At 32.9% G+C, this 25,929-nt stretch overlaps 1 protein-coding gene across 4 annotated transcripts in view; it reads left to right on the plus strand.

Moving 5' to 3' along the window:
- The window catches only part of LOC129984594 (cardioacceleratory peptide receptor-like), a 376,701-nt gene that overhangs the window by 324,221 nt on the left and 26,551 nt on the right, over positions 1-25,929 (plus strand). For all 4 annotated transcript variants that reach the window (XM_056094516.1, XM_056094517.1, XM_056094518.1 and 1 more), the window contains exon 5: positions 1,628-1,921. In XM_056094516.1, the coding sequence (XP_055950491.1) occupies positions 1,628-1,921 (294 nt within the window). The remainder of the gene's footprint in view (positions 1-1,627; positions 1,922-25,929) is intronic.

Genomic DNA, 25,929 nt, shown 5'->3' on the forward strand with positions numbered 1-25,929 from the left:
AATTTATTCGAATCATATTTTCCTTTAGGAATCAAAGAAATGTGTCCCACTATTTTTTTTAATATACTACAGTAAAAAAGTAATTTTAATTAAAAAAAATATTTACTTTCAAAATAATTAATTAATTTTTAATTAATTTTTTTACAAAATGTAAAAATGATTTTCCAAATTGGACCACCAGTTTCATTCAACATAATTAAAGATGTTTTCCCTTTATTTTTAAATTCATTGTATTGCACTAAGTACGAATTCAAAAATAAACTTTTTTCACTTCCTTTATTTTCTCGTATGATCTCCAGAACTAAGTTACAAGTTTTCGTCATCTCTTGTCTTCTATTCATTTATTTTACTTTGACTTGTTTCCATTCCAATTTTTTGAAAAAAGGCTGTCTTTATGAGTTAAAGATATTTTTTGATATCTCTACGATGTTATTTGATATTTTGAATGCCGGTTAACATCGTGAAGATATCATTAGAATGTTGTTGGACATTTTGTGCTAGTAGGGGTTCGTATTTATAGCTGCTTTCAGGACTTTGGCTATAGTTCGAGAGAATGGTCCCATTGTTTTGATTAATAAATTGACGGTAAAAGTCTTTGGTCTAATCTAATGAATAATTGTACGAAAATAAGAAAAAGGACTCTCCCCTTAACTTTTTAACTATTTTAATTAAATGATCAGAACCATTTCTTCTCTAAAGGTATAAAGGAAGACGTTGTTATTTACTTTAAAACAGCAAAATAACTATTGTCTTTGAATGTATGTTAATTATTAGCAAACAATTATTTTCTAGTACAAACTTGTAGTGCTTTGTATAAAAAATAACTAGAAACCACATTTATATCGTTGTGACACAAGTTGCCTGTTTTAAAAACCGAATACTTTGTCGAAAAGAAATTAGCTCACCGGTGTAAATTCACCTCCTCTGTCCTATTACGAAACACAACTTCAAATATCTGTAAATTTTTAATTGGAATATTAATGGGAGGGGTCTATCTAAAATTTTTACGCATACAATTTAATAAAGGAGGATTTGCGCTTTAGACGCGTTTTTTCCCAATCCACTGAAATCAAAATTTGACACAGAATCATAATTTTAGGCACAAAGTTACTTACTAAATTATATATATTTAAGTCAATGCACATGTAAATAAATTTCATATCATTAAGTCATTCATATGTTTAACTCACTCCAGAGTAAATGGAAGTTGCAACATAGAATTTGGATACATTTATAGATTTATTGCAACTTTCTTGTAAAATTTCACAGATGGAATAATTGATTTCAAATATTTGTAACCATGTTAAATTTAATTGTCAGTATTCATTTTAAAAGCTGATTTCTCCAAGATTTAACTCTAGGCCCATTTTATTTAGTTTTGATACCACACACAGAGCACGATCTGATAAAGAGTTTGAAGAAACAATGATTTCCAGATTGCAAAATACCCACTATAGTGAATTGTAAATTAGAGACAAAAAGGTCACAAATTATCAAAAACTATCATTCTATTTGCTTCATGAGAGCGTGCCGGGACGTTCCCTTTTCTGTCTGTCAGCCTTCCGAAAGCGCAGATACGTATGTATTACTGTACTTCTGCTTATTGAATATGTACTTGTTTTGACAGGGCGCAAGGCTCGGTGGTTGGTGGCGTCTGCGTGGGGTGTGTCAGCCGTCTTCTCCATCCCCTCCATCTTCCTCAGCTCGAAGGAGGAAGTAAGGGGCATGTCGCAGTGCTGGATTGATCTGGACCCTTGGCAGTGGCAGCTGTATATCACACTGGTGGCTGCCTCCCTGTTCTTCTTGCCTGCGCTTATCATCGCAGCCTGTTATACGGTCATCGTCTACACCATCTGGACCAAGAGCAGGCTCATGAGCTACCCGAAGCTCTCCAAGTCCTCCATTGCCGACAGCAAGAAGAGTAAGCTATATTTGATGACCTCAACTTTTTAAAAATGTATGTTGTTTTAATAAATTTTCCGCAAGTGACAAGACATTTTTTTTTTTTTAGATTTTCAAAATATTATCTATAAAATGAAAAAGAGTTAATATGTTGAAATGCTGCAAAGTGAGAAATATGGAGTAGTTTCAAGCAGTTGTTTTACTTATTATAAAATTACACATAAATATGCACTAAATAACACTAATAACTTTTTTTTATTTTCGTCGTTTTTCCATAAAGATGTCCTAACGTTTCATTCACAGTCAATCAAATATTAGTGATTCCTGTCCCATCCAAATAATGGATTTCCCTTGCAGTGGGGAGATGATAGCGAGTTCTCAGTTTTTCCAATGGAAAAATTATCAAGAATCATTTTGTGTGTAAAATCACCACTCATCAGTGTAAACAATATGTTCCCATTCTTGATAGTCCAAGAATGGTAAGTTCGGCTCCACGATAAAGGAATTAATTCAGAAGCAGACACTGTATTGGGAGTTGGACATTAAAAGGCATTCTTTACTAAGCGTCTGTGTACAGTTTACATAGAATTTTTTTTCAGACGGAGCAACAAGGTCACGAAAATTTTTGTTGCAGTTGCCTGCCAATGTCATCTTGCACTTTATGCCAAATATCCTTTCCATGCTGTTTCTGCTTTCTTGGACAAGCTTAGCTGTGTCTTCTGTTTATATTGTCATTTTTTTTTTGTAATGGATTCGATAACCCGAATACCATTTTTGTTGCCTCTTGTAACCATCAAACTACTTCCAGCAATGTCTGCCCAGATTCCAACTTGCCTTCATTTCATTGAATCATCTAAACGATTATGGGAATTCATTCTCACAAAGTCAGTCATTCTTCATTAGTCAGTCAAACTTTTGTGTTTTAACACAATATTCATAACATTGCTGTCCAAATACTCAAATGCACCGACAGTCAGTTTTCACCTTCTACTAGAACACTAACTATAAACATCGTTTATTTAAAATTAGATGCTAAAATTGTGTAAGCAGTTCTTCAAAATATGAATAATTCAAATTTTATCAATTTCTGATAACAATTTTGAATTACTGTGAAAAACGTGTTTGTGACCTTCATTTTAGACACCAGTGTATTTTCAGCGAGATCTTACGCTCATTGAAGGGAAATATGAAAAGGCATCTCTGTAATGAAAATTAAATGCTCGCCTGTGATATTGCTGATACTATTGATAATTGGTGTCAGACAATGCTGATGATACTATTTCCCATTACGTGTTTTGGTTGTATCATTACAATTAACCCTTTTTAGTTATTAATGTCAATATCATTATCTTTAAGCTACATTATTTGAATATTAATATTTCATTACCAATACCATTCACTGGTATGATATGGCCGACATATTGCTCATCAAGCTCGTGATTTACATTGATGTGCTCTTCTTCCTTTATTCTACATTATATTTCAACTCTTATTTTACTAGAAAGATGCTATAAACTTTTCTTCGTCCTTTGATACTGTGGTCAGTCCATGCCTCACTCTGAGTTTAAGAAATTCAAAAGTTTTTAGCCTAATGAGCGAAAGCATAGCTAAGCATTGGAGTTTGTAAATTATTTGTTTATTCTCACATATCAGATTAAAGGAATGTACACCCTATCAAATAGACAGTAAAATTGAATCTTAAAGATAAATTATGGAGGGAGGGGTAGATTATTTTTTTTCAAGATTTAAGCTGTTTACGCTAGTTTAAGATTCATAGAGTTTTTTTTTTTTTTTTAATCTTTCTTCGCCTATTTTTATGATGTGTTCACAGAATATTGGTTATATGGTTTGTCTCATATTTGTATAAATGAAATTTTATAAGTCTTTTAATACATTTCCACAGATTAGTATGCAACGTTTGAGAAATATAAGTATTTTATATTCGAGCTATCGATATTTTCTCTCCGCCATTTTTTGCCTACATAGTTACACCTATTCGGAATATGCAAGAACATGACCATCTAACTCGAGTTTTCCAACAATTCATTATGTTCTTTTCTTAAATTTTAAAGGGAAAAAGTCTCTGACAAAAAAGAACACAAAACCGTTTTGAGCCAGACAGTTGCAATTTTTTTACAACAAATTTGTAGATTCCTATCACATTCTTAGTAGATTCCATTCTGAGGAAGTATGAATATATATATGTCTATATGTTTGAAATTCTTTTATTTCGAATTTTCGGATTCGAAGGGCAGTATTTAAGAAATAATTTATTTCAAGTTTAATAACCTGAATGAATTTTATACACAAAAAATAATTAAAGCAAATGTCTACTATTACATAATTTTAAAAGTTGTTTTGGCTTAATTTATTCTTTTGACTCTAAATTGAAAAATATTTCTTATATGCTAGACAAATGGATTCTATTTTCCAACTATTGTTCCTGATTTAGTTATTTATTTAAGAAAGGAACAAATGGGTCTTTTCTCGAAATTTCAGCATTTGTTTGTCAAAAGCAAACCGCTTCGTTAGTTTGGTTACTTTCCTCCTCGCTAAAATTTCCCTCGAGATCAGCCACTCTAATTGTGAACAAAATCCGTTACTTGGTTCTCTCGCTTCTTTGTTTCAAGTGAAATGCAGTACTTTAAAAATGAATACCCTTTAAACCAAATCCATTTTATTAATAGTTGTTATGTAGAAATGTAATTGGATAGAAATGTAGGGATTGCATAATTACCTTTCATTTAATAAAATAGATATAAAAGAATTCTCAGTTTCAAAAACTACAAAATAATCGTTGATGTTTTAGAAATATAATTGTAAACCATATTTTCAATTACCTTTCTCTGTTCTTAAAATACATTTTTGAAATTGAAAACAACAAAAGTAATTGGGAATATGTTCCATTACCTTGTTTACTTTAGTTGTCATCGTGTTTAAAAAAATGAAATTAAACTTTTCTTAATAGTATTGTTGTTCTTTAGGTCAGTCACTTTCTAGGTAAATTGCTAATTTTTATATTTTTTTAATCTAAGCTGTAAAAGCTACGAGAAAAATTCATTTTCCTTTCTGGGATTTAATCCAGAAAAACTCATCTTGTTCTCAATTAATTGGGATAATTTTTATTTTGAGGTAACTGGGGACAGATATTTTAATGTAATAAAAAACAATTTTTCATGCATTTGGAATAATTTATTATACGACAGGAAGTAATAATAAATCTAGGAACATGCTTGCCAATAATGTTTATTATTTCATATTTAATTAAGAATTGTTATTTAAAAAATATGTAACAAGGAATCTACATACATATTACATATGAAAGTTTTTGACTTGATATAGAGAGAAAAGACAAAAAACTGATGTTTAAGAAGAAAAAATATCGATGCTGACGGAGAAATCTGAAAATGGTGACTCTGGCTTCTTTTAATAAGAAAGTTGCCAGAGATAGTGGTTGGTTGTGGAGATAAAAGAAGTAACTTCACTCGATTCATCCATGGATGATTTCAACAGATGTATAATTTTTTATTCATTATGTTGCAAGTACCAGAATGAATACCCATTATGTTTTATGTCTAAAGGATTGATCGAGTTGACGTTGGGTGAAAAGTTCGGAAAGATTTGATTAAGTAAAAGTTTATTTTGGTGGTTAATTATATTAGTAGTCAGAGGATTCCAGGTACTATCTTAAGTGGGTTTCTTGCAGGCAACATAAATCTCGAAGAAAAATGAAATGAATATGAGATTTAGCATTCTGCTTGTAGTGGGAGCTCTATTTTTAACTACTTCATTGGAATATTAGTTTTTATTCATTTTAAAGTTCGCTTCTATGTCTCAGGTATTTTTTTTTTATTTTCAAAATTATCCGCCTTACGTTTTTTTTTTTTTTTTTTTTGAAATTTTTTTTTCTATCAGAAGAGCGAAGAAACTAATTATAAATTTCTCTTAACTGGAAGTATTAAATATTTATAAGGGATTATGTACGATTTGTAATTTAGAGGGAAAATGCTGCAATGTACTTTGAATACGTTTTTTCCCATAGATTGGATCCAATTTTTTTAAACATGCAGTCATGGTCTCATATCAAATTCTATTTTCCAAATGTATTTGTGTAATAGCTATCACATACACGCAAATATATTTAATGGTATCCCTTAATCTAATTTAAATCCTAATTATTTTTGTATTTTTTATCTTAAATTAGCCTTTATTAATTTATTTTAACGCTTTCTCTTATTTCCTGATCCCAACATTTCTTTAATTATTTCTAATATGCGCTCTAAAAAATTGTTGAGCTCGCTGTTAATAGAACCAGCAAGAATCGTCCACACACTTTAAAAAGGACTTAAATTGGACGAGAAGAAGATCTTCAATTATAGACTCTGATTGAAATGTTTGGAAGACAGAATAAAATTCGTTGAGTGCGCCTATCACGCATCCACGAAAGGAAATAGGAGGTAGTGATGAACTTCGTATCAGTTCTTACTATCCTCGTTCTACTTAAAGGATATGATTATCTGATGTCTTTTTATGCAATCGAAATTAATATATGTGACATTTCTGCCCATACTTCATACTGTCTCTCGAGGGGGGGGGGGGCAGGACATCTCGAATACATAGATGGCAGGTCTTCGTATAAGTAAGAGGATTTTAGCTTCTCATGGATATTTTGTTGGGATTTGGAATCTGGTGACCGCCATTCAGATGACGGCACATACCTCCAGAAGTTATACTACCGTAACATTTGATAACTCTTAGAATTTATATTCCCAGTTTCCGTGCTCTATTCACATGGCCTGGAATTCAATATATACTTGAAGGGCTGTGCCGAACTGAGATTTGCATAGAGATACAATGTCTATTTTTTGATAACAGACTATAACATTTAGTGGCTAATGACACTTTTTCGTAAAATATTCGTCAGAGAAAGATAGAATTTATTAATGTTGAGTGTCTCGAAATGTTTCACAAAATAGACCGCCTGTGTTTGAGTATTCCGTAATCCTATTTGAAATGATTAGGCAATCTGGGACTCCATATAACTTTCTACGCGGCGTTCAGTTTTTAAATTCACTTAAAGCGAGGGATGACAACTTTCCCATCTCCTGCGCCGTGATAATTATCGCCGGCAAAGCGTGATTGATTATGGCACGATAGAGCGTCGCACTAACAGAAGGAGTGGGAGTCCCACGCACGACTGAGCTTCCACTCCATCGTATAATTGCAATTACTATTCGCAAAAGAATCGATTCGCGTCAAGTGTTCCATTTCGTTTGGCGTTTAATATGGACATTATAAATGCAATTACAATTCTTTGAACGCTGCTCCCGACTGGTGGCCGTAATGAAAGGAATGAAAAATTCTGAAGGGCCTCGTTCTCGAGGTTTCATTCGAATGAAACCAAAAGACCTTCAGCTGAAAGTATTCGAATGAACGCCGGTCGAAGAAATGACGATGAATAAATTTGGGAGCTTTTCAATAAATTAATATATGTGCTTTCTATTACTTTGTATTTCGAAAGGAAATGATTTCGTGAACTGTTCGATATTTTCTCATTTATGTGAAAAGAAATGAGAAAAACAGTTTTCTATAATTTTACAACGATGATTATTTTTCGTGAAGGCCGTACATTAGCACAGACTTGGATTTATTAAAAACACAGAGACAAGCTTATTTTTTCACTCTTATTTCTTATGGTCTTATTTTCATATAAATAAGACCATAGTATGTAGCGTACCATTCTGAAAAAAATACTCAGAAAAATATATAATAATGTAATTTATTATTTATAATGTATATTTTTATAAGAAAATTATCTAAAGACATTTGTCTTTGGTTATGTTTCTAAATGTGGAGACACCAAACATCATCTTTGAATTTATAGTGCGCATAGAACTACTGCTTTATTAGAGTGATCTTTCTCAATATAAGATGAAATTATTTTTCCCCGTTTTCAGAATCTCCCTTATTTTACTGGAAGGTTATTTTAAGTTAAAACTGTTATTTCTTCCTCACTTGACCAAATTTCCTCCTCAGCTTTCTGCGGTGACACAGGATGAGCGTCCTAAATTCTTAAATAATAACTGCTATGTTCTACCACAAGTTCTCTGCGTCATTGCTATCCATCGCTAGTCCTATAATCTTGGCCAGACACACAATCTCCTCAATTAAGGTTTAACAGATACTTGCTCAAACCCATCGGAGTCATATTGAGCAACACTATCCGGCCAAACACCGGCCCATCCAGCATGTGGCGTCACGGTGTCTCCTCGCTACTCGTTCTGCTAAACATCGTTCATTAAGCGGTCATTTTTTTCTCATTTTGTTTTGCTCTTTGCGAATCACTCATTAAACTAGATTTCACTGTGTTCTCAATTATTTTAAAATTTATGGGGTCTTTTGATCGAATAGCTTTGTCAGGCAGTGATACATTTAATGGATGTGCAATTTTGGATGACAACGACACCACTAAATCCTACGATATCCTCTAGAAATGAAATCAACTCACAATTTTTCAAAGAAATCTTCGGAACATCACTTTCTCCACTCTGAAAATAAATTCTTTGAGCCGTTTGATCTCCTGTGTTCTGTGAACTAAGCTTTAGCCATTTAAGTCTCTGGAGAGCTACCATCTGGCTCCTCTTTTTTCTTCTGCAATTAAGGATTAAAGTTTTAGGGAAGAACTCAAAAGAAAATTGAAATTCGGATTTCTTCTGGAGTTACAAAAATCAAAGAAACCTTTTTTTTTTTTTTTATGGATGAAACGTTTTTTCTGTTTTGTTTCAGTAATCGAGGAAAAGAAGACTATGAAGCAAAAATTGGGCAAATAACTCAAACTCACTGGCTACAAACTGTTATAAATTATTGATAAAGCATAAATGCTTTTTTCGTTTTGCTTTGGAAGTACATAGCTTTTTTATTTCTTTTCTCTTATAAAAAGAGGAAGCATTGCCACCGACCCACGAACATTGATGAATCATTATATTTTAAGACTTTACCAAGACTGGATGAACAGTTTTTAGTTTTATGTATGTTCATGCACGATAATATGTAATAAAATGCATCAGAGATAGAAGAATGAGATTTGTTATGTATTCTTTGCGCCAAAATTATAGAACTCGTAAAAGATCGTTCCGAAGACGCACTTTGTATGAGTGACAAGAGACGGTTCAAAATTATTTCTTCTTTAGATAGAAAGTTTCGATATAAAAAGTTTTGTTTCTCCAAGTATTTTTTTTAAAAAATTATTGATTTCGTTTTTTGTCTCGGTAGAATTCATGGCATTATCCGAAAGTGGCATTTTGTATTTTCCTCACCTGGGAGCGATTTGGAGCTGATATGATCGCATCGAAAAACAGAACAGATTCTTGTTCAAATATATGGCTTCGTCCACAGCAAATTTGTGTTTTATTTTTTTGAAAGGAAAATCCCCTCTTAAATAGCTTAGTTTTGATACACATTGTTGGGCAGTTAATTGTCAAGGATAGATCTCAAATTTTAATGTTCATAACATCAGGGTTGGGCATTAAGTCGATCGCGATCGACCGGTGGACCACAAAGACATTGTAGGGTGATCGCCTTTACTAAAACCTAAGATTATGAAAGAAATATATTAATGGAACATTCTTTTCTCTTTATTTCTTGAGGAAAACGAAGTTTTTCTCATTCAAAATGACATGATTTTAAATTCACGTTGTTCAGAACTTAAAAGTAGCTTTTGGAATCTAATGGACGTACTCTAATTTTTTTAAAAAGTTTTATATCATTTAACATCTTTGTTTGGTTCTACCTACATGTGTGAATCTGCATTTTAACAATGGATATAATTAAGACAACATATCGTTCCCGTCTTACAGGCTACAACATAGAATTCAATGTTAGATTAGCAGTTAGTAATTTTATGCCGAGATATTGGTGGACAGTATGTAGCCGAAGATTTCTACTAACTACAAGAACTAACTTAAGATGAAAATGCTTTATTTTTTAATGTATTTTGAATCAATTGTTTGATATTAACTGCTTCATTTGATATCATTATATTTGTGATTATTATTAGTATGTTTGTAGTTATGTAGGTAAGTACATATTCTGTATTTGTTATTAGGTTATAATAAGTATTGTAGACCTACACCACTGTGTGGACTGCAATACTTTGAAAAAATTAATACAGGTACCCTGAAAACTCGTACCCTGAAGAAGTCTGTCCACCCTTGCATAACATTAACGAAGCGTTGCAGGCTAAAATATTGTTACGGATTTGTATTGTTGCTTCCTGGTGGAATGAGTTCCACCGCAAGAAAGACAGTTTTACGGAGAGCTATTATGGATGCTGAATGGATGCCGAATTAAAAATCTCCGGTGTGTACAAAAAAAAATGGAAAATTCCTGAATTAACAGGAAGTGAGTAATTTTTTGTGACCATTAAGTTCCATTAAGATACAAATTATTGTGATCCTTCAGGTTTCTGTGCCTTCCTTCGAAAATTATAAAAAGCCGGGAGACCGAAGAAAACATTTGGCTAGTCTTTCTTAACCTAAAACAAAACTAATAGTTTTTGAAAATGTTTTTAAAAAAAAGGAAGGAAATTGATTTCGAAGAAGGTGGATTCGGCTCTCCGGTGACAGCTCAAACGGAAGTAGGCATCAACATCGTTATTGTGATTGTAAAGGGATATTGAAGAATAGCATTGAGAGACCTATCAGAAAGACTGAACATTTCATTTGGCACCATTATCACGTTCTTGCAGAAAAACTGCACAATGCATGTCTTTATGTGCAAATTGCTCATCATTATCTTTCAAAAATCAAAGTCATATGTGATCGTCCTCCGTATAGCTCTGATTTGGTGCCATGTGATTTTTTTTTTCTTTTCCCAAATGTGAAAAAAAATATTTCGGGGATAAATGTTTCTCATCGTCAGAAACAATGGCGAAAATGGTAGCGACGATTTTGAAGGACATGTCAAAAAATAGTTTTCAGCATATGTACGAAAACTGAAAGAAAAAAGATAAATGCAAGATAATGAAAATAATAAACGCAATGCGTATGATGCAAAGTACTTTGAAAAAGACCTGGAATACAAAATAAATTGTTCTTTCTAAAATACTTACTTTTAAAAGTATCAGACAAATCGCCTCTTGATGAAGTCCTAATGCTCTTGATTTTCTTTTATCAAAACCCACACAACTTCTTAATTGTTTAGCGTCTCATTTAATAATAAATTTCTTTCAAATGCATCTGTACCAGCATACTTGTTTAATTCATATGTGCGCAGCTTGAAGAACTGTTGCTTTCATAATATGTGTTTGAAATGCATCTCGAACTCTTTCAATCACTTTACATTATCTTTTATGGATACTTTTAATGAACAAACTTTTGTGGCGGCATTTACTTTTCTGTTCATCTTACAATTCACTAAAATAAAGCTTTAAATAATTACCCTTCCCCATATTTACTCGAGAAATTAGCAAAGGTAAATAAGAAATTTTTTATTTTGGTTTGTGAACTCTTAATTTAAAATTTTCAGCATTAGATACTTTTCAATGCTTAGAAAATAAAATTTTGGATTCCACTTTCATATCTTCTTTATCCTTACTGGAGATGTGATTTAAGTTTGGGGTTTCAGATAAACGAATAGTTTTAAGGTGTTAATGATTGTTATTTACTGATTTGATTTCTCATAAGTTTTCATCATTATTTGCCAAAAGCTTTCAATCTGTTTGAAGATGCTAATTTCTTTTTTATTGGCCATTTTTGAAGAAATGTTATATTTGTTGTTTTCTTCTTAGTGACCTTTTATTTTAAAACTTAATGAATTACTAATACCTTTACTAATGAAGTGGGAAACTGATGTCAACAAAACACTGATAAATAGGAACGAAAAGGAATTTAAAATTACTAGAGAAAAGAATGATTATAAATCATTTCTCAGAATTATTTATTTCTATGTAAAAAATAATCAATTATTATTTTCTTTTTTAAAAAAATTTGAATGCGAGGGAATTTAAATTGAAACTCCCATTCTCACATACCATGTGCAAGAAAAAAAAGATGAGCCCAAAATCTTTCCATTCTTCATTTATATGTAGAATTCATTGTCTCAGTTGATTCGTTTAGTAAAATATGATAAATTCCCTTCAAAACATAGCAAACATAGCACACCTGAAATTCATTTACGTTTTCTTTTCATTCAATTTTGCACAACTTAAATTAGATCTTGCAGAAAGGAAATTAGATTCCGACTGCTTTTAAATATCTGCCAATAAACGTTTTCCATTTGAAACTGATAATGACGTCTATAAGAGGTGACATTCATTTATTTCATTCAGATATAAAATTGAATTTTGGAATTAATTTTTTTATAATTATTTTTTCACTTGTCAGCTATTTCTCTCTGACTGAATTTTAATACAGGGAATCGGATACTTTTAAATGAAAGTTTTTATGACAGGGATATAAAAAAATAATTTTGCATAATAGCGAATGTAATAAATTTTCGTGATCTGCATAATATCATATTTGGACAAGGATTCTTAGCATAAATAACTATCTCCTTTAGAGAATCCGAAAAAGTGAAAATAAACAGGAAACGTTTTATTATTACAAAAATAAAACACCATTTTTGAAAGTAGATACATATATAGAGTGCCCATTGAAGAATTGTGGCCTGTTTAACTCCAGAATGGTAATAGTTATGATAATGTAGATGACGTCTAGATAGAAAAAAGTAGTTATACATTACGCGATCACTTACCTTGATTCCAGATTGATTCTACCTAAATCCTTTTATGACCATAGTTGTCACCTTTCTGGAGTTAGAAATAGTGTTCGTGACATAAATAGACACTTTATATGTATTCGAAATTATTAACTATTTAAAATATTAACTGCTTTTGATTTAATTGATAAAATTTTCATCTTTCCATTTTGGTGTCATGAAATTAGCCACGAAATGATTCTAGTTGTATAAAATGTATGCAAAAAGCGAGCAACCCGGACAAGTCTTGAAAGCAGACAGTCACTCCCCGAGATCTTGTATGAATTTCTAAGCCTACTAGAAATATCAGTGGTCCCACCTTCTCGGCCTCGGATTATTGTCAAGCCGCATGTAAATAACCTAAGGATTACATGGAAATTTAAGGTTTTAATTTATAAAACATTATAATGCTGTTAAAAGAAGAAAACTTTATTTAAACTTTGAAATGATCGATCTATAATAAACCTCAAATCCTTCAATCTCTAACCATCCTATCTGTGAGAGGAAAAAAACTAACCAAAACCTCTATCAACTTAAAAAATGACTATCGATAACACTCTCACTCTCCCAGAAATAAGTTTTTCCAAAACTTGCAACACTTCTCACCAAAGAATATATCAAGATTATCCCCATCAATATTGAAAAAGGTTTTTCTTTCTTAAAAAATAGCATAGAACTTCTCCAGAAGACTAGCAAAGAATTTTTTCTTTCGGAAATTCTTGATTCTATACCAAGTAAACTATTAATTATTAAATGACTTCCACTTAACCAAAACAAAGAGGAACACGCTCTGAAGATCCAGTCCTTTGACTTCAATGTCTCCCGGATATTTCAATTCAGAAATTTTTGACAGAACAATCTATACCACATTTCCCTAATTGAAATTTATACGGATCATTGCTAAAAAAGCCTTTTTTACATCAAATCTCTCTGCCATTTCAAAGTCAGAATTTCAAACCACCATATGGAAAACAAAGAATGATCTGTTACAATGGGCCATATTCTTCCACGGTGCGAGGAGCTGTCAATGCAATCAGCAATGAATCGAATGCAACGGCTAAAATCTTTTTTGAGTAAAATACACTGCAAAGAAACTGAGTACCTAGCAACCTGCCGTAGCTTTAAGGTTATCTCACATTTAGCCTCCACCTCCCTCAGCAACCACAAAAGACCTTTGCACAAACGTGAAAGAATTCCCTTCTCAAGAACTCTACAGAAAAAAAATCAATCAATCAAAACTCCCACCTAGATTGAAGTTCTAACCTCTCAAGACCTGAATGAACTTTAAAAAATTACAGACACTCTTAATGAAATCAAGGAATTTTCCAAGAATTTTCCGGACTCAAAATCATCAAATCTTGCTGAAAACACAGCGAATGCTGAAAATATCCTCAATCAGTAAGTCACGCCAGTTCACTCTTATTTGTTTTCTGATTGGCTCCCACCACTAAGTGTGTGTCCTTCATGTCCGTTTCGGACTTCATTTCTCTTCTACAGCTACACATGACATTGCCGTCTGCCTGATTTTGCTGACAATTTTTATATTGTAACTTCATGCTCTCTCTCTCTCTCTCTCTTTCCTTCCTCTCCTTTTCTTTGTCTCTCCTTATTCAAAGTTCTACTTTTACTGTTATATAATTTTTATCCATTTTTTTTGTATTCCTTATTTAACACATAACTGCTGCAATTTAGTATTTCTCCTTTTAAAAGGACGATTTCCGGAAGTTAAGAACTTCAAATTCAAGAACTCCACTCACCTTCCAAATCAGCAAAACAAAAGTACAATTATTTCGCCATTTATACAAGCCACCGCTTTTTTGTTTATCGCTTTCGTAATCCAAATAAAATGGAAAATAGTTTTAAATACATCGAGTTTTACACCTAATTGTGCTGTAAATTGCAATGTATATTATTATCGCTCAAAAGCAACTTGGAAAATGGAATCCATTTGCAAGACATAAACAACTGCGCATTTTACTTTCTGTATTTGTCTCTTTTCTTCCTGAAGTAATTCCAGATTAATCTGGTTTCGGGATTTGAGCATGAATTGATTTTGTCAGCTTTCAGTTTTTATTTTCCCAAGTTGATTCAGTTTTCGAACTTTTAATAAAATGACAAAATAAACCGTAGTTTCTCACTTCCATTTATCTTGTACTGTTTGCAAAGACGTCATTTTATAATAAATTTTTTACTAACTTTCTAATGCGCTTGAGTTTTGAAATTTTGTACAGTTGTGTGTTCTAGATAAGAATGCAGTATTTCAAAATTTTGATAATTATCGGTTATTCTATGGTTTTCATTAAACCCTGATTCTTGATCAATGCGAATAATGCTAGGATAATGGCAACTATAATTTGTGTTATCCTGTCAACTTTCTCATCTACTACACACACTAAAAGAAATGAACAACACGCATGACATATTCTGTTATTTCTTTTTATACGAGGAAGGCGGAAGTTGGGGTTTCACTCCCGATAGTGATGCAAACCAAAAGAGTGTAGTATTTTTAACTCCCCCAGCTTTACAGACAGCAGTAGACGATTGTATATGAGTTTTTGAGTGTACAGAGAAGGGGGGAGGGGTCTGTTTTCGCAATACAACTATCTATGATATCAATTTTATTTGGGTAATATTTATAAATCTTTCATCTCTGTGCTCATAATAAAATCTAATACGTTTGTGTTTGTCTGTCTGTTATCGTTCGCTTACAGAGCACATTGTCCATCGATTCGGCTTAAGCATACTTTGAAGCATAGGACTGAACATGTAGGAGGTGATTTTTGTTTCTTAGATTTTAAATTATTTAAAATTAAGCAAAATTTCCCGCGATAACTTCTTGAAATGTTATTTCCTTTTTTTTTTCACTTTCTTAAAATTTGAAATGTTATGTTTTTGATGTTGCGTATTTTATTATTTCTTACTTAAATAAATGATTTGCAGCTCATTGCAGTTAGTATTAAAATGCTTTATTTAAAAGTCTTCTTAGAAATAGGTAAACCTATTTCGCATAAACCTCAATTTTTATTAAATTATATTTTCAGTCTTATGAAGTGAGAAATGCTTAACACTATCTAGTTATGTATTCTTTATTAATAAATTAAACAGCTAGAGAAGTTAAATTTGCGAGCATTCCAGTTGCTAAGCGAAGAAAGCTGCTCTCAGAAAGTACATCAAATTCTACAGCTAATTTATTTATTTGTTATATACATTTTAGCATGCATCATTAAAAAATTACCATTTTTTTGGTTGATAAAGTCTTTTTTAGGCAATATCAAAGTCCTTTTTCTTTAATCGGAATTAGAATATCAAAATTCAAAAACTCTAGACAATATTTTTATCAAAGTCTTTTAAGTTTCACATGAATTGCTTGCAATAGAAAGTGAAATTCTTATTTTTAATCATTTTTCACAGGAAAAAAATGGTGGGGGAATCGGAAATAGAATTTTTATGCAACAATCAGTTGATTAAAAAAAGCTTTATTTCATGTCGTTTTCGTAATTTTTTTCAATATTTTGCATCTCAGAATCTTTTCAATTAAGAAATGGTTTTACATTATCTTTATTGAAAATTCAATTCTAATTTCCGTTTTCGCTCGAAGGATATACAAAAACATAAGTACATTGGCAAGAAATATTTTTTGGAAAGAATTTTGAGGTAATATCTGTTCGATTCAGAAATGAATGTTATTCAGTTACTTTCAGAAATGGAAATTACTTTCATTGGCATCAAAATAAAGAATCTGAAATTATTTTTGATGCAGTATATCGCTAATTTTTTACAGAATCAATGAAAAATAATGTGTGTAGCACATTTATTAAGAAAATGTAATATTAACATGAAAATGAAATCTTTATTCGGCAATAAGATTAAAACCGAAATGAACATTAGGTAATTTAAGATTATATCTGGCTTAATAAATAAATTGTTTTTATGTTTTAAGAAGCTGCTTTTTTAAAGCCTATTTAATAAAAAATTTACCGCAAAATAATTTCTATTCTTTTTAGTTTTGAAACCTCTAAAAAGTTAAAATTTTGTTTCAAATTTCGAAAAATAAATCTATGATGAAATTAAATAATGTCCACCTTGTAGCATATCATTTATTGCAATAATGCGGTGCATAAGAAAGTCCCTTTAAACTGAAAATACTTGCGAACTGTAAGAGCGACAGCTATGCAATTGAGGTAACGCCGACTTAATGCAAATGGCAAGCGCGCCCCTAGTGGCGAAGTTTGAAAGATAGCCATTGCAAACGGAAATCGATAGAGCAAAATTTCCAATCGGAAAGTTTTAAAGCATCAATTAATTAGTATGAAACGACGTGTTCGGTTTCCAGGGATAGGATAAATTTTCGCCTGCTTATCGAAAAATGTCCGAAATCGTTGCGCGGTGATTCTATTCTACATATCCACTTTTCGGAAATGTAACAGGGTGCTATTGCAGAATGTGACGTTTTGTATAACATCTGTACAGTTTTAATTTCCAATGTATTTAAATTTTTTAGTTTGAAAGCTGTTGGCGTTTTCTTGATACAAGCAACATAATCTCATAGTATAAAATTATCGATGGCAGACGATAATTTTATTCCAAATGTGCCAGTGCTTTTATTTTAAAACTTTTAATTTCCGTGTTGTGTCAATTTCAATTGTTGCCTAGCGACGAGTTGAAACTACGTGTTCTCTTTTAAGAGTGACAAACTAATAGAAGTTTGAATGACTCTAAATGAATGAGATCTTACAAAAGGTACATTTCTTAAAGAAGTGTGCTAAAAATAATCTTCCCTTGGAGTTTGAAGTTAGAATTGTGGAGTTGTGCGAGAATGGCGAGCTTCACTGACTTCCAATGTTGCGAGATGGTGCTTATTTAATACGAATGCTGCATAGGAATGTGCCCTTCATTTTCCAGCTGGGCTACATCCAAGTGCAATTACCATATCAAGTGTAGTGTGTGTTTCAGAGAGACAGGAAGTATTAGAAGTCGTCCGCGTTCTTGTTGACCAGTTGGTTCAAGTATGCATATAATGCCAGAGAGTATTTTGGCATATGCATAACAGTACAAGAGAGATCAGCATGACTTGTGGCTTTACACGGGTCCGAATATGGCAAATACTGCATGGGCAACGTGCACATCCCTATCGTGTCACATTGCAGCAAGCACTATTGCCACAGAATAATGAGCGTCGATTTGATTGGTACAACTAGGCGGTGATTAATGTTGAAGTTATCTCAGAATTTTTATACTACGTTGTTTGATCGCACGAGGCACTGTTTCAACGTACCGGAGTATTAAACCGATACAATCCACTGTAAACCAAGTGCATTGGTCCATTTATGTGTGGTGCGGTCTCTGGTAGGATCTCTTACTAGGACCCGTGTTCTACAAAGGCACATTAAATGGACGGAGGTACCTCCAACTATAACAGGATATCAGACCTGACTTGTTAGATTATTTTTCCCTTGTTTGCATTACGGGACTTGTGGTTCCAACATGATGGTGCCACTGCACACAAGTTATCTTTCTCAAAGATTGTTTGGGCAACAATTATCGGGTATGATGGAAATGTTGAAGGGCCTTCACTTTATTGAATTTCTTCTTGTGAGGTTACATAAAAGATTTATACAACTCCACTTACAAATCTACAGAATCTGCGTCATCTTATTATAGATGCTTGCAATAGTGTGACACCTTCCATGCTGAGAGATGCGCATGTAGAGTTACTCTCATGAATGCAAATATGTATCGTGAGCAATGGCGAACTTTTCGGACATACTCAACATTAACTTTTTATCTCTGTAAGACAGTTTGTCTTTTGGAGTGAGGAGATGTTATCAAAATGCATTTCGTATACATCAAAATGTATATATGCATATTTCTGCAATAAATTGTGCATATTTCTTTCAAACGTTTACACAAAATGAAGTACATCGATTTCGGACAATTTGGAGTATACAGGCGACAATTTATCTTATCCGTATGAACCAAATGTCATTTCTCTCTAAGATGATCTAAAATTTTGTAACTGTTAATTTTGCTCAGTCTCTTTTCGTTTTCGATTTGAAATGGCTATCTTTCAAAATGTGCCACTAAGTGCGCTGTTGTTCTTCGCCGCATTAGGTTGAGCGCAGTCTCTTTAATATACCCCTTACCTCACTTGAATATATGTAGCTCTCTACATTCGCAAGTATTTTCAGGTTAAAAGGACTTTCCTATGCACCCTGTCTATCTTTTTAATGACTTGCTTATATTTTAATAAGTTTAAGTAGGCGGGATCGACAAAAAGTGATCTAAAATTGTTGAAATACACAAAAGTAATGATTCATCTCGTAATTTCATGAAGCTTTTTCTAAAATCGCAGAGGTTTATGAGTATAACAGGAAAAATTCATTATAGAGTAGAAAAATTCGAAATTGGCAGAATTTTAATGATTGAATCCGCAATTTGATTTAATGACACAAAGTAATTTAATTCGAATTATAGTATCTGGATACTCATTAATCTATGAGAACCTTATCGGTACTCTTTCTCCAAACACAACAATATGAGGAAATGTGGCCCATAATGGTAGATTTGATGTGCACTTACCTCATGTGCTTCTATCTATTGGAATTGGGTCTCAAATAAACGATCTTTCATATTCGAAGACGTGGCCAGCCACCAGATCATTGTGTTAGCTCCTGTCCAAATTATCAATCTTGAATTGGCCACGAATATTAAGGAAGGCATTTAATTAGTTGGTAGTAGGAAAAATTGATGGAACCAAATGAAATGTAATTCCGCCTCCGCCAGTTTTAGAGAGCGCTGAGATATCCACGCTCCAATGCAAGGCAAGAGAAAGGAATCAGATGTACCTGGAACATTCCCATCGGCCCAAACATTAGGGTTTACACAATACGGAGGGAGGCCCGCTTCAATGTAGGCAATCAGCAGCATCACAACCGTTCTTATGGGCCCGACTAAATCAGCTGGCAATGTACACTCGTGAAGAACAACATATATCCAGCAAGCCTGAGCTTTTTAGACCCAAAGTCATCATTCTCTAGAAGACAGATCCCTAGGGATCAGACTCTTACAAATCGGAAAATCGATGATAGTCCCAATTCCAGGGTGACCAAGTGCTCCCTAAGAGTAAATCCTACCGAATACTGCGAACGCTTGAGAAGGCCAACACATACTTTGTGCTCTACTGTGCACTAAATAAGTAGTCAGTCCAAAGAAGGAAAGAGGGTTCAAACCACGCTGGCCACCTCCGCAAACCTTTAAGAGTACCGGTTTCAGTTTCCGGCCAGCGCTATACTGAACCGGAACCCACACTTGCCCCCGAGATCTGGCCACCCAGAGATGCGGGAAGAGCAACGGATGAATCAGAGTTGGAATTGAATCCAGAAACTCTTCAACGCCACATCCTTGGCGGAGACCTTCCTCCCATCCCCTCGGACTAACGAGGAGATTCCATTGCTCCTAAGTAGACAGGGGCTGGGTAGCGTAAGCCATATTCGCGTGAACCATCCTCAGTAGGAGAAAGTGCGGGGCTTTTTCAATCACCCACTGCCTCTACAGCAAAAGAAAGCAGAAAAGAAGACATAAAGAATACAAGGAGTCGGAAATGAATGAATGGCCAGAGCATATCTCCAAACATCGAGGCTGATGAAAGCTGTAGGTGATCCGACATCCATGCTATTTCCTCTCCATCTTGATGCATTTGGCATCGAGATGGAGATAATTTATGTAATCTGTTAGGTATAATTTAGGTTATCTATAGTTGAAGTAATTTTATTTAGGTTATCTGTAGTTGTTGTAAAAGTGCATGGCACTGAGAATAAACGTGGTTGCAAGAGAGAGATTGACAGCTTGATCTTAATCATGCTCAAATTTATTTTATACCTTATTACTGATTTTGTTTCAACGAATTTTTTTTTTCTTAGATTCATTTCTTATCATTTACCTTTCATTGCATGAAAGTCAGTATCCTTTCGTCTTAAAATTTCTTTTTAAGTGCAAAAAAAAAAATTATATTCTAATTTCGTTACCACATTTTTTTTTAGTCCCTCTTTAAATTTTCAAGAAAAACTGAAATCTAAATTAAAAATATTCTAATAGCGAAAAATTGGAGAATTTGAGCATTTAAATTAAAGAAAGGGACGACAAGTTATAAAGTAATGGAATGGCCCTTAAAAAAACCAAGGTCATACAAAAGGCTCATCAAAAACCCATAAAATTCCTCCAAACACGATTTATGATTCTTTTAACGACCATTAGGGATTTTTTTTATTATGGTTAGAAATATCTCCACAAGATAAAAAGTTAAACATTTTTTAACTGCGAGATATGATTTTACGATAAACATAAAAAAAATATGTAAAAAATTGTATATAATCTCTTAAATGTTTTCTAAGCTCCTTTGTCAGTTTTTGAGCCCTTGTATTTGAGAAGTGAACGATTTCTTTTAAAAAGGAAGAAGTAAATCTTTATGATCCTTAATTTCATTTTATGGTCAGCAAACTAATCAATAAATTTATGTGAAATGGTTAAATAACTTCTCCTACTTTCAGATTCCTTAGCATAAAATAACATCTCTGTAATACATATTATCTTATTGATGCCGACATGATACATATTTACGAAAATATTTTTTGAAGTAAACCTATTTATGATAAGCATTAACTCTGATGAACTGCGGATTAACATTCTGTATTAAACAGGCTAATGCATTTGCTGAAAAAAAATTTAAAGATCGGATGAATAGTATTCTAATAAATACAATTGAACCGAACACTTTATAAGATATATTCGTTATTTTTACTTTTTCCTTGCTGGGAGCACCTCATATACGAGGATGAGAAGTTTCCGGTATGATTTTCATCCTCACCGCCCTGGTGGATAATTGTGAGATCAACTAACTCTACCAATGACGGAGCATGCTCCTTGTGAGTGGGGCTGTACCATGGTAGGTGGTGAGCCTTCGAACTCAACTTTAATTTCTCCCAGCGTCGTTGCGGCACCCAGTCATTCAGATTTTTCTGTGTGCGTTAGGCCGGATCGGTGTAGCTGCTCATGGTTACGTTTTTTTCCTTAATAATTTAACTTGTTTTATAGTGCTTTATAATGTATATTTGCCACTGCAATTTATATTTTTGCTGAATAAATTATTTTTCCGCTTGCCTACTGACAGTTGTCGGCAAATTTGGCGTTATAAACGAGTTAATGGATATGGGCAACTCACTTCCTTCTCCTAACGAAATAGATTCGTCTGATATTACAGTTTTTATGCCACTCGTTTGAGCTAGAAGAGTTGTCTGAAAAATAAGTGTGTATCATGAATCTGGGTCCTTTGACCTTTTGTCATTTTTAATGATATCCTGTTTGACTAACGTGCATTGAAGAGCTAAAATGTTACGACCGCTTATTTAAAGTTTGTGAATCCTTCTTTATCTCGCACCATAGCTTCGGTACGTGCGATTATACACTTCATAAATTTCTGCGATTCTACAAAATTCGCCTCAAATACAAATTCGCCAATTCATGTAAATTAAATGATAGTGGTTCGTTTTTCAGCTCAAAAGCTTTCAAGTCAGTTGGCCGACTTAGATTATGGATGGACACTGGTAGTTCCTGAAGTTTCTAGAATGTTCCATGATATCCTGCAAACGTTACGACATTCAGAGAATGTGGAGGTCAGTAAAACAGGGAAACGTCAACAAGACTTTTACTGCTAAAGCTATGTCAACACAATTTTGACCTTGGAGAAAGAGCCAATGATTTATAGAAACAGTTGATCGACAATCAAGTGAACGGATATAACTCAGCCGTAATGATATTCAGAATGTTCATAACATTTCTGACGATATTTATAGCAATTAAAGATCATAAAGCCAGTCGTATGAAAGTCATGTGCATAACAATTGAATGGATGTCCAGCTCTTACAAAGCAACAGACGAATCTTACCATCACCGGTGAATATTTTAAGATAGGTCTACTGTTAAGAGATTTAGTAGCGACACCCATGTGACTATCGGAGATGTATATAATGCTCACATTCAATTGGTTGTATCTGGAACTTTAAAATAACAGTTCATATCATTTTATTTATTATTTGTTGTTTTTGAAATGGCAACGGAAAGATAGTAAGTTTTGTTGTTAAAAAAAAGTATCAATACCATATGGTTATTAAGAACTGCACTAAAGATTTTTTTGAAATAAAATGTGGATTAAAGTAACAGAGTTATAATTATTAAGATTAATTTGAAGTTCAGGACCAATAAATTAACATTGGATCGATAATTAGTGGTAGCAATGTATTTCTTATCTATTTATATGTGGTCACTCAGGCCAAAATGTTAATATAAGATTAAATATACTTTTTCCATGTTTTATTGCCATTTGTAACGGGAAAGCGGGAATGGGGAAATACTGTATACGGGAGTAGTTATTTGTAGAGATTTGTTAGAGTAGATCTTGACATACACTAAAAAGGCATTCCTAGAAGATTTTGGAATGAAATAGGCGTGGCCTGGACGGCAGTGTTCCTATTAAATGAATGAGATAAAAAGATGGAATGCTAACACATTATGTCCGTGAACGTAAATGACCAACCTTATAGCTCCCGTTACACTGAAACATTTCTAAATTGTTCTGTTCTGAAAATTTCAGCTAATCCAGGGACAAAATAGTTGTGACTGACAGTTATTTTTTATTCCATTCGTATCTACAGTTTGTATAATCATTCTATAGATAGTTGCCTTATTTGTTTATCCTCTGCTCAATAAATGTATGTATTGCTCAAAAGAAATAGATGGACATGTAACCAAACAGACTGGCGAAATGGAAACAAATTTTATCTTAGAATTATATTTTAAAAAGTGAAAACTTTTACTCTGATTTATTTAACTTGACATGCTTAAGGCTTATAAAGCTGAACTTTAAAACCGAATTGTTCACTCACTTTCTGTTGTGCTTACATTCTGAAACTTTAAGCCCTTATAGGTCTCAATGGAAAACAGAATTTCAATCATTCTGAATTATGATCAGTTAAACGATTTATTTAATTAAATTTTCATTTTATTCGATTGGTACTACTTGAATTTGAGAACAGCTTGATTTCAAGGTTTTTAATGTTGAATGAAATGAAGAATGAATGAATAATGAAGAATTAGAATTTAAAAACCAAAGTAGAAAATAATGCAGATAAAAAATATTCTAATATTTACTGCTCCATTAAAAACATGCTATCTACTTCCAAAGTATCTACTTGCAAAATCAAAATCTTCAAAAAGTACATAAATTGTAATTTTCCCATAGCTGAATATTCAGAACTAAAGAAAATCAAGTGTCTCTCTTTGAAAGTGGCAATTCGTCATCTGCTGAACTTAAAAGCAGAACAAAAGCATCCGAATACTTTCAGATACAAGCATTTTACCGAATTTGTCAAAGGGCGCAACAAATTCTCTTCGTTTGAATTCACACTGAAGCATGAAAATTCGGTCTCGGGGGGCATTTGGGAGAGAGGCCAGAAATTCATGACGGAAAATCTAGATTTTTGCCTGTCTTATTTTACAAAGTCACATAATGATCTGAAGCTTTCATATGCACTTAATTTTATCTCATATTAGTAAATGACCTGCTGAGAAGAGTCCGAATGCCATTTTTTCATTAAACGGCTCTTTGTTTTAACGATATATCTCCAATGACGCTTCAACCCAACCAGTTTCGAGCAAACTTTGGTGACAGTTTTAATTCAATAATGGTTTTATTAATATTAATAGTAATTATTTCTTGTCAGTGAAGTTGTTTTTAATAATTTTTTCTGTCATTCATTTTTACTTTCTCGTATGTGTAGTATACAAAAAAAAATTGTAATCGTCAAAAATTTAATCTCGAGATTTTGACGAATCTCCTCGTTTTAAATTTTCTTCAATTCGAAAAACACATTTTTACCATTATGTCTGCCTGTCTGTACGGGGCAAAGATAATTCAAAAATGCTTTGAGTTAGATCAATAAACTTTGGTATACAATCTTATCACCAAATTTGAAGTCTATTTAATGAAATTTTGGGCAAAATCTATTCAGAGAAAGTCTATCTGGTCGACTGTTCGGATATAAGTTAACAAAATGATTACGAAACGAAGAAAACTAGATAGATAAAATTCAGTCCACAGATTAACATCTGTAGTGTAGACACTTATCAAATTTTGAGATAAATCCAACATGGGGTTTACTGTCTGTCAATCTGTACTTTCAGAAACACGTAAGCGCGATAACTTAAAAGGCGTAATGGCTTAAATACGTCAAAATTGTTATGTAATTTTGTGACTACAAGTGCAGTTCTGTGTCAAAATTCATATTCCAATCAGTCGAGTAAAACGCGTCAAAAACAGAAATACGATTTTCGGGGACTATAAACCGTATGCAAGAGATGAATCGCCAAAAAACTCGCCAAGGATCATACGATAAATTCAGCAAAAAGGTTGGATTCATGCCAAAGGTTAATGTTTCGTAACTATTCTACGCCAGTGCCATGGAGGACGTTGTCTTGGATAGCACATTTATTAGAGGGTATGCGAGAAAGTTTTGGAGAAACCACTCCAGCTGGGGAAGAGGGAAGGTGCGATTCTTAATAAGGGAGGGGGGGGGGTATTTTTCTACTCATGCAACTGTTTAGTAACCATAATAATTACAGGTTTATGGATATGAGACGGTATTCTGTATCCATTCCAATTTAAAAAACGCCTGATATCAATGAAGATATTACTGCTGTTACACTCTGTCTTTCAATGTATGCTTCTTCTTTATCTATACTTGAAGTTGTTAACACATTCGAGAATGTCACCTTCGCTGTGATGTAAAATGACATGAACTCTGCGGTATTCAAATTTATAAACCGTATTGCCTGGTCTACAATGTTAATGCTTTGAAATGATGGTGCACTTTAAATGAATCCTTAACTATTTTCATTTTGTTTTATCTTTCTGGATCAAAAATCTGCTTTTAGATATGCACATTGTATTAATTTTAAGTGTGACACTTCCGTATCCAATCGGCTCAATAAATCTTTTGTCTATTTTCATAGTTTATAAAAGTATTAATGAATTGTAACCGTGTTTAAAATGGGTTAAATAGTTATATGCAATTGATTTTTAATAAGATTGAAATTATAATTACATAATCATTATGAAAATTGTAATTGATTCAAAAATGATTTAGCAATTTGAAAAGTGCTTTTAGAAGGGGTAATGGAGATGGCTGTCGAGTAGCGAGTCATTTTCTATCTATAATCACG

The sequence above is a fragment of the Argiope bruennichi genome, chromosome 9 (genome assembly GCF_947563725.1).
Source record: "Argiope bruennichi chromosome 9, qqArgBrue1.1, whole genome shotgun sequence".
In the NCBI taxonomy this organism is placed as follows: Eukaryota; Metazoa; Arthropoda; class Arachnida; order Araneae; family Araneidae; genus Argiope; species Argiope bruennichi.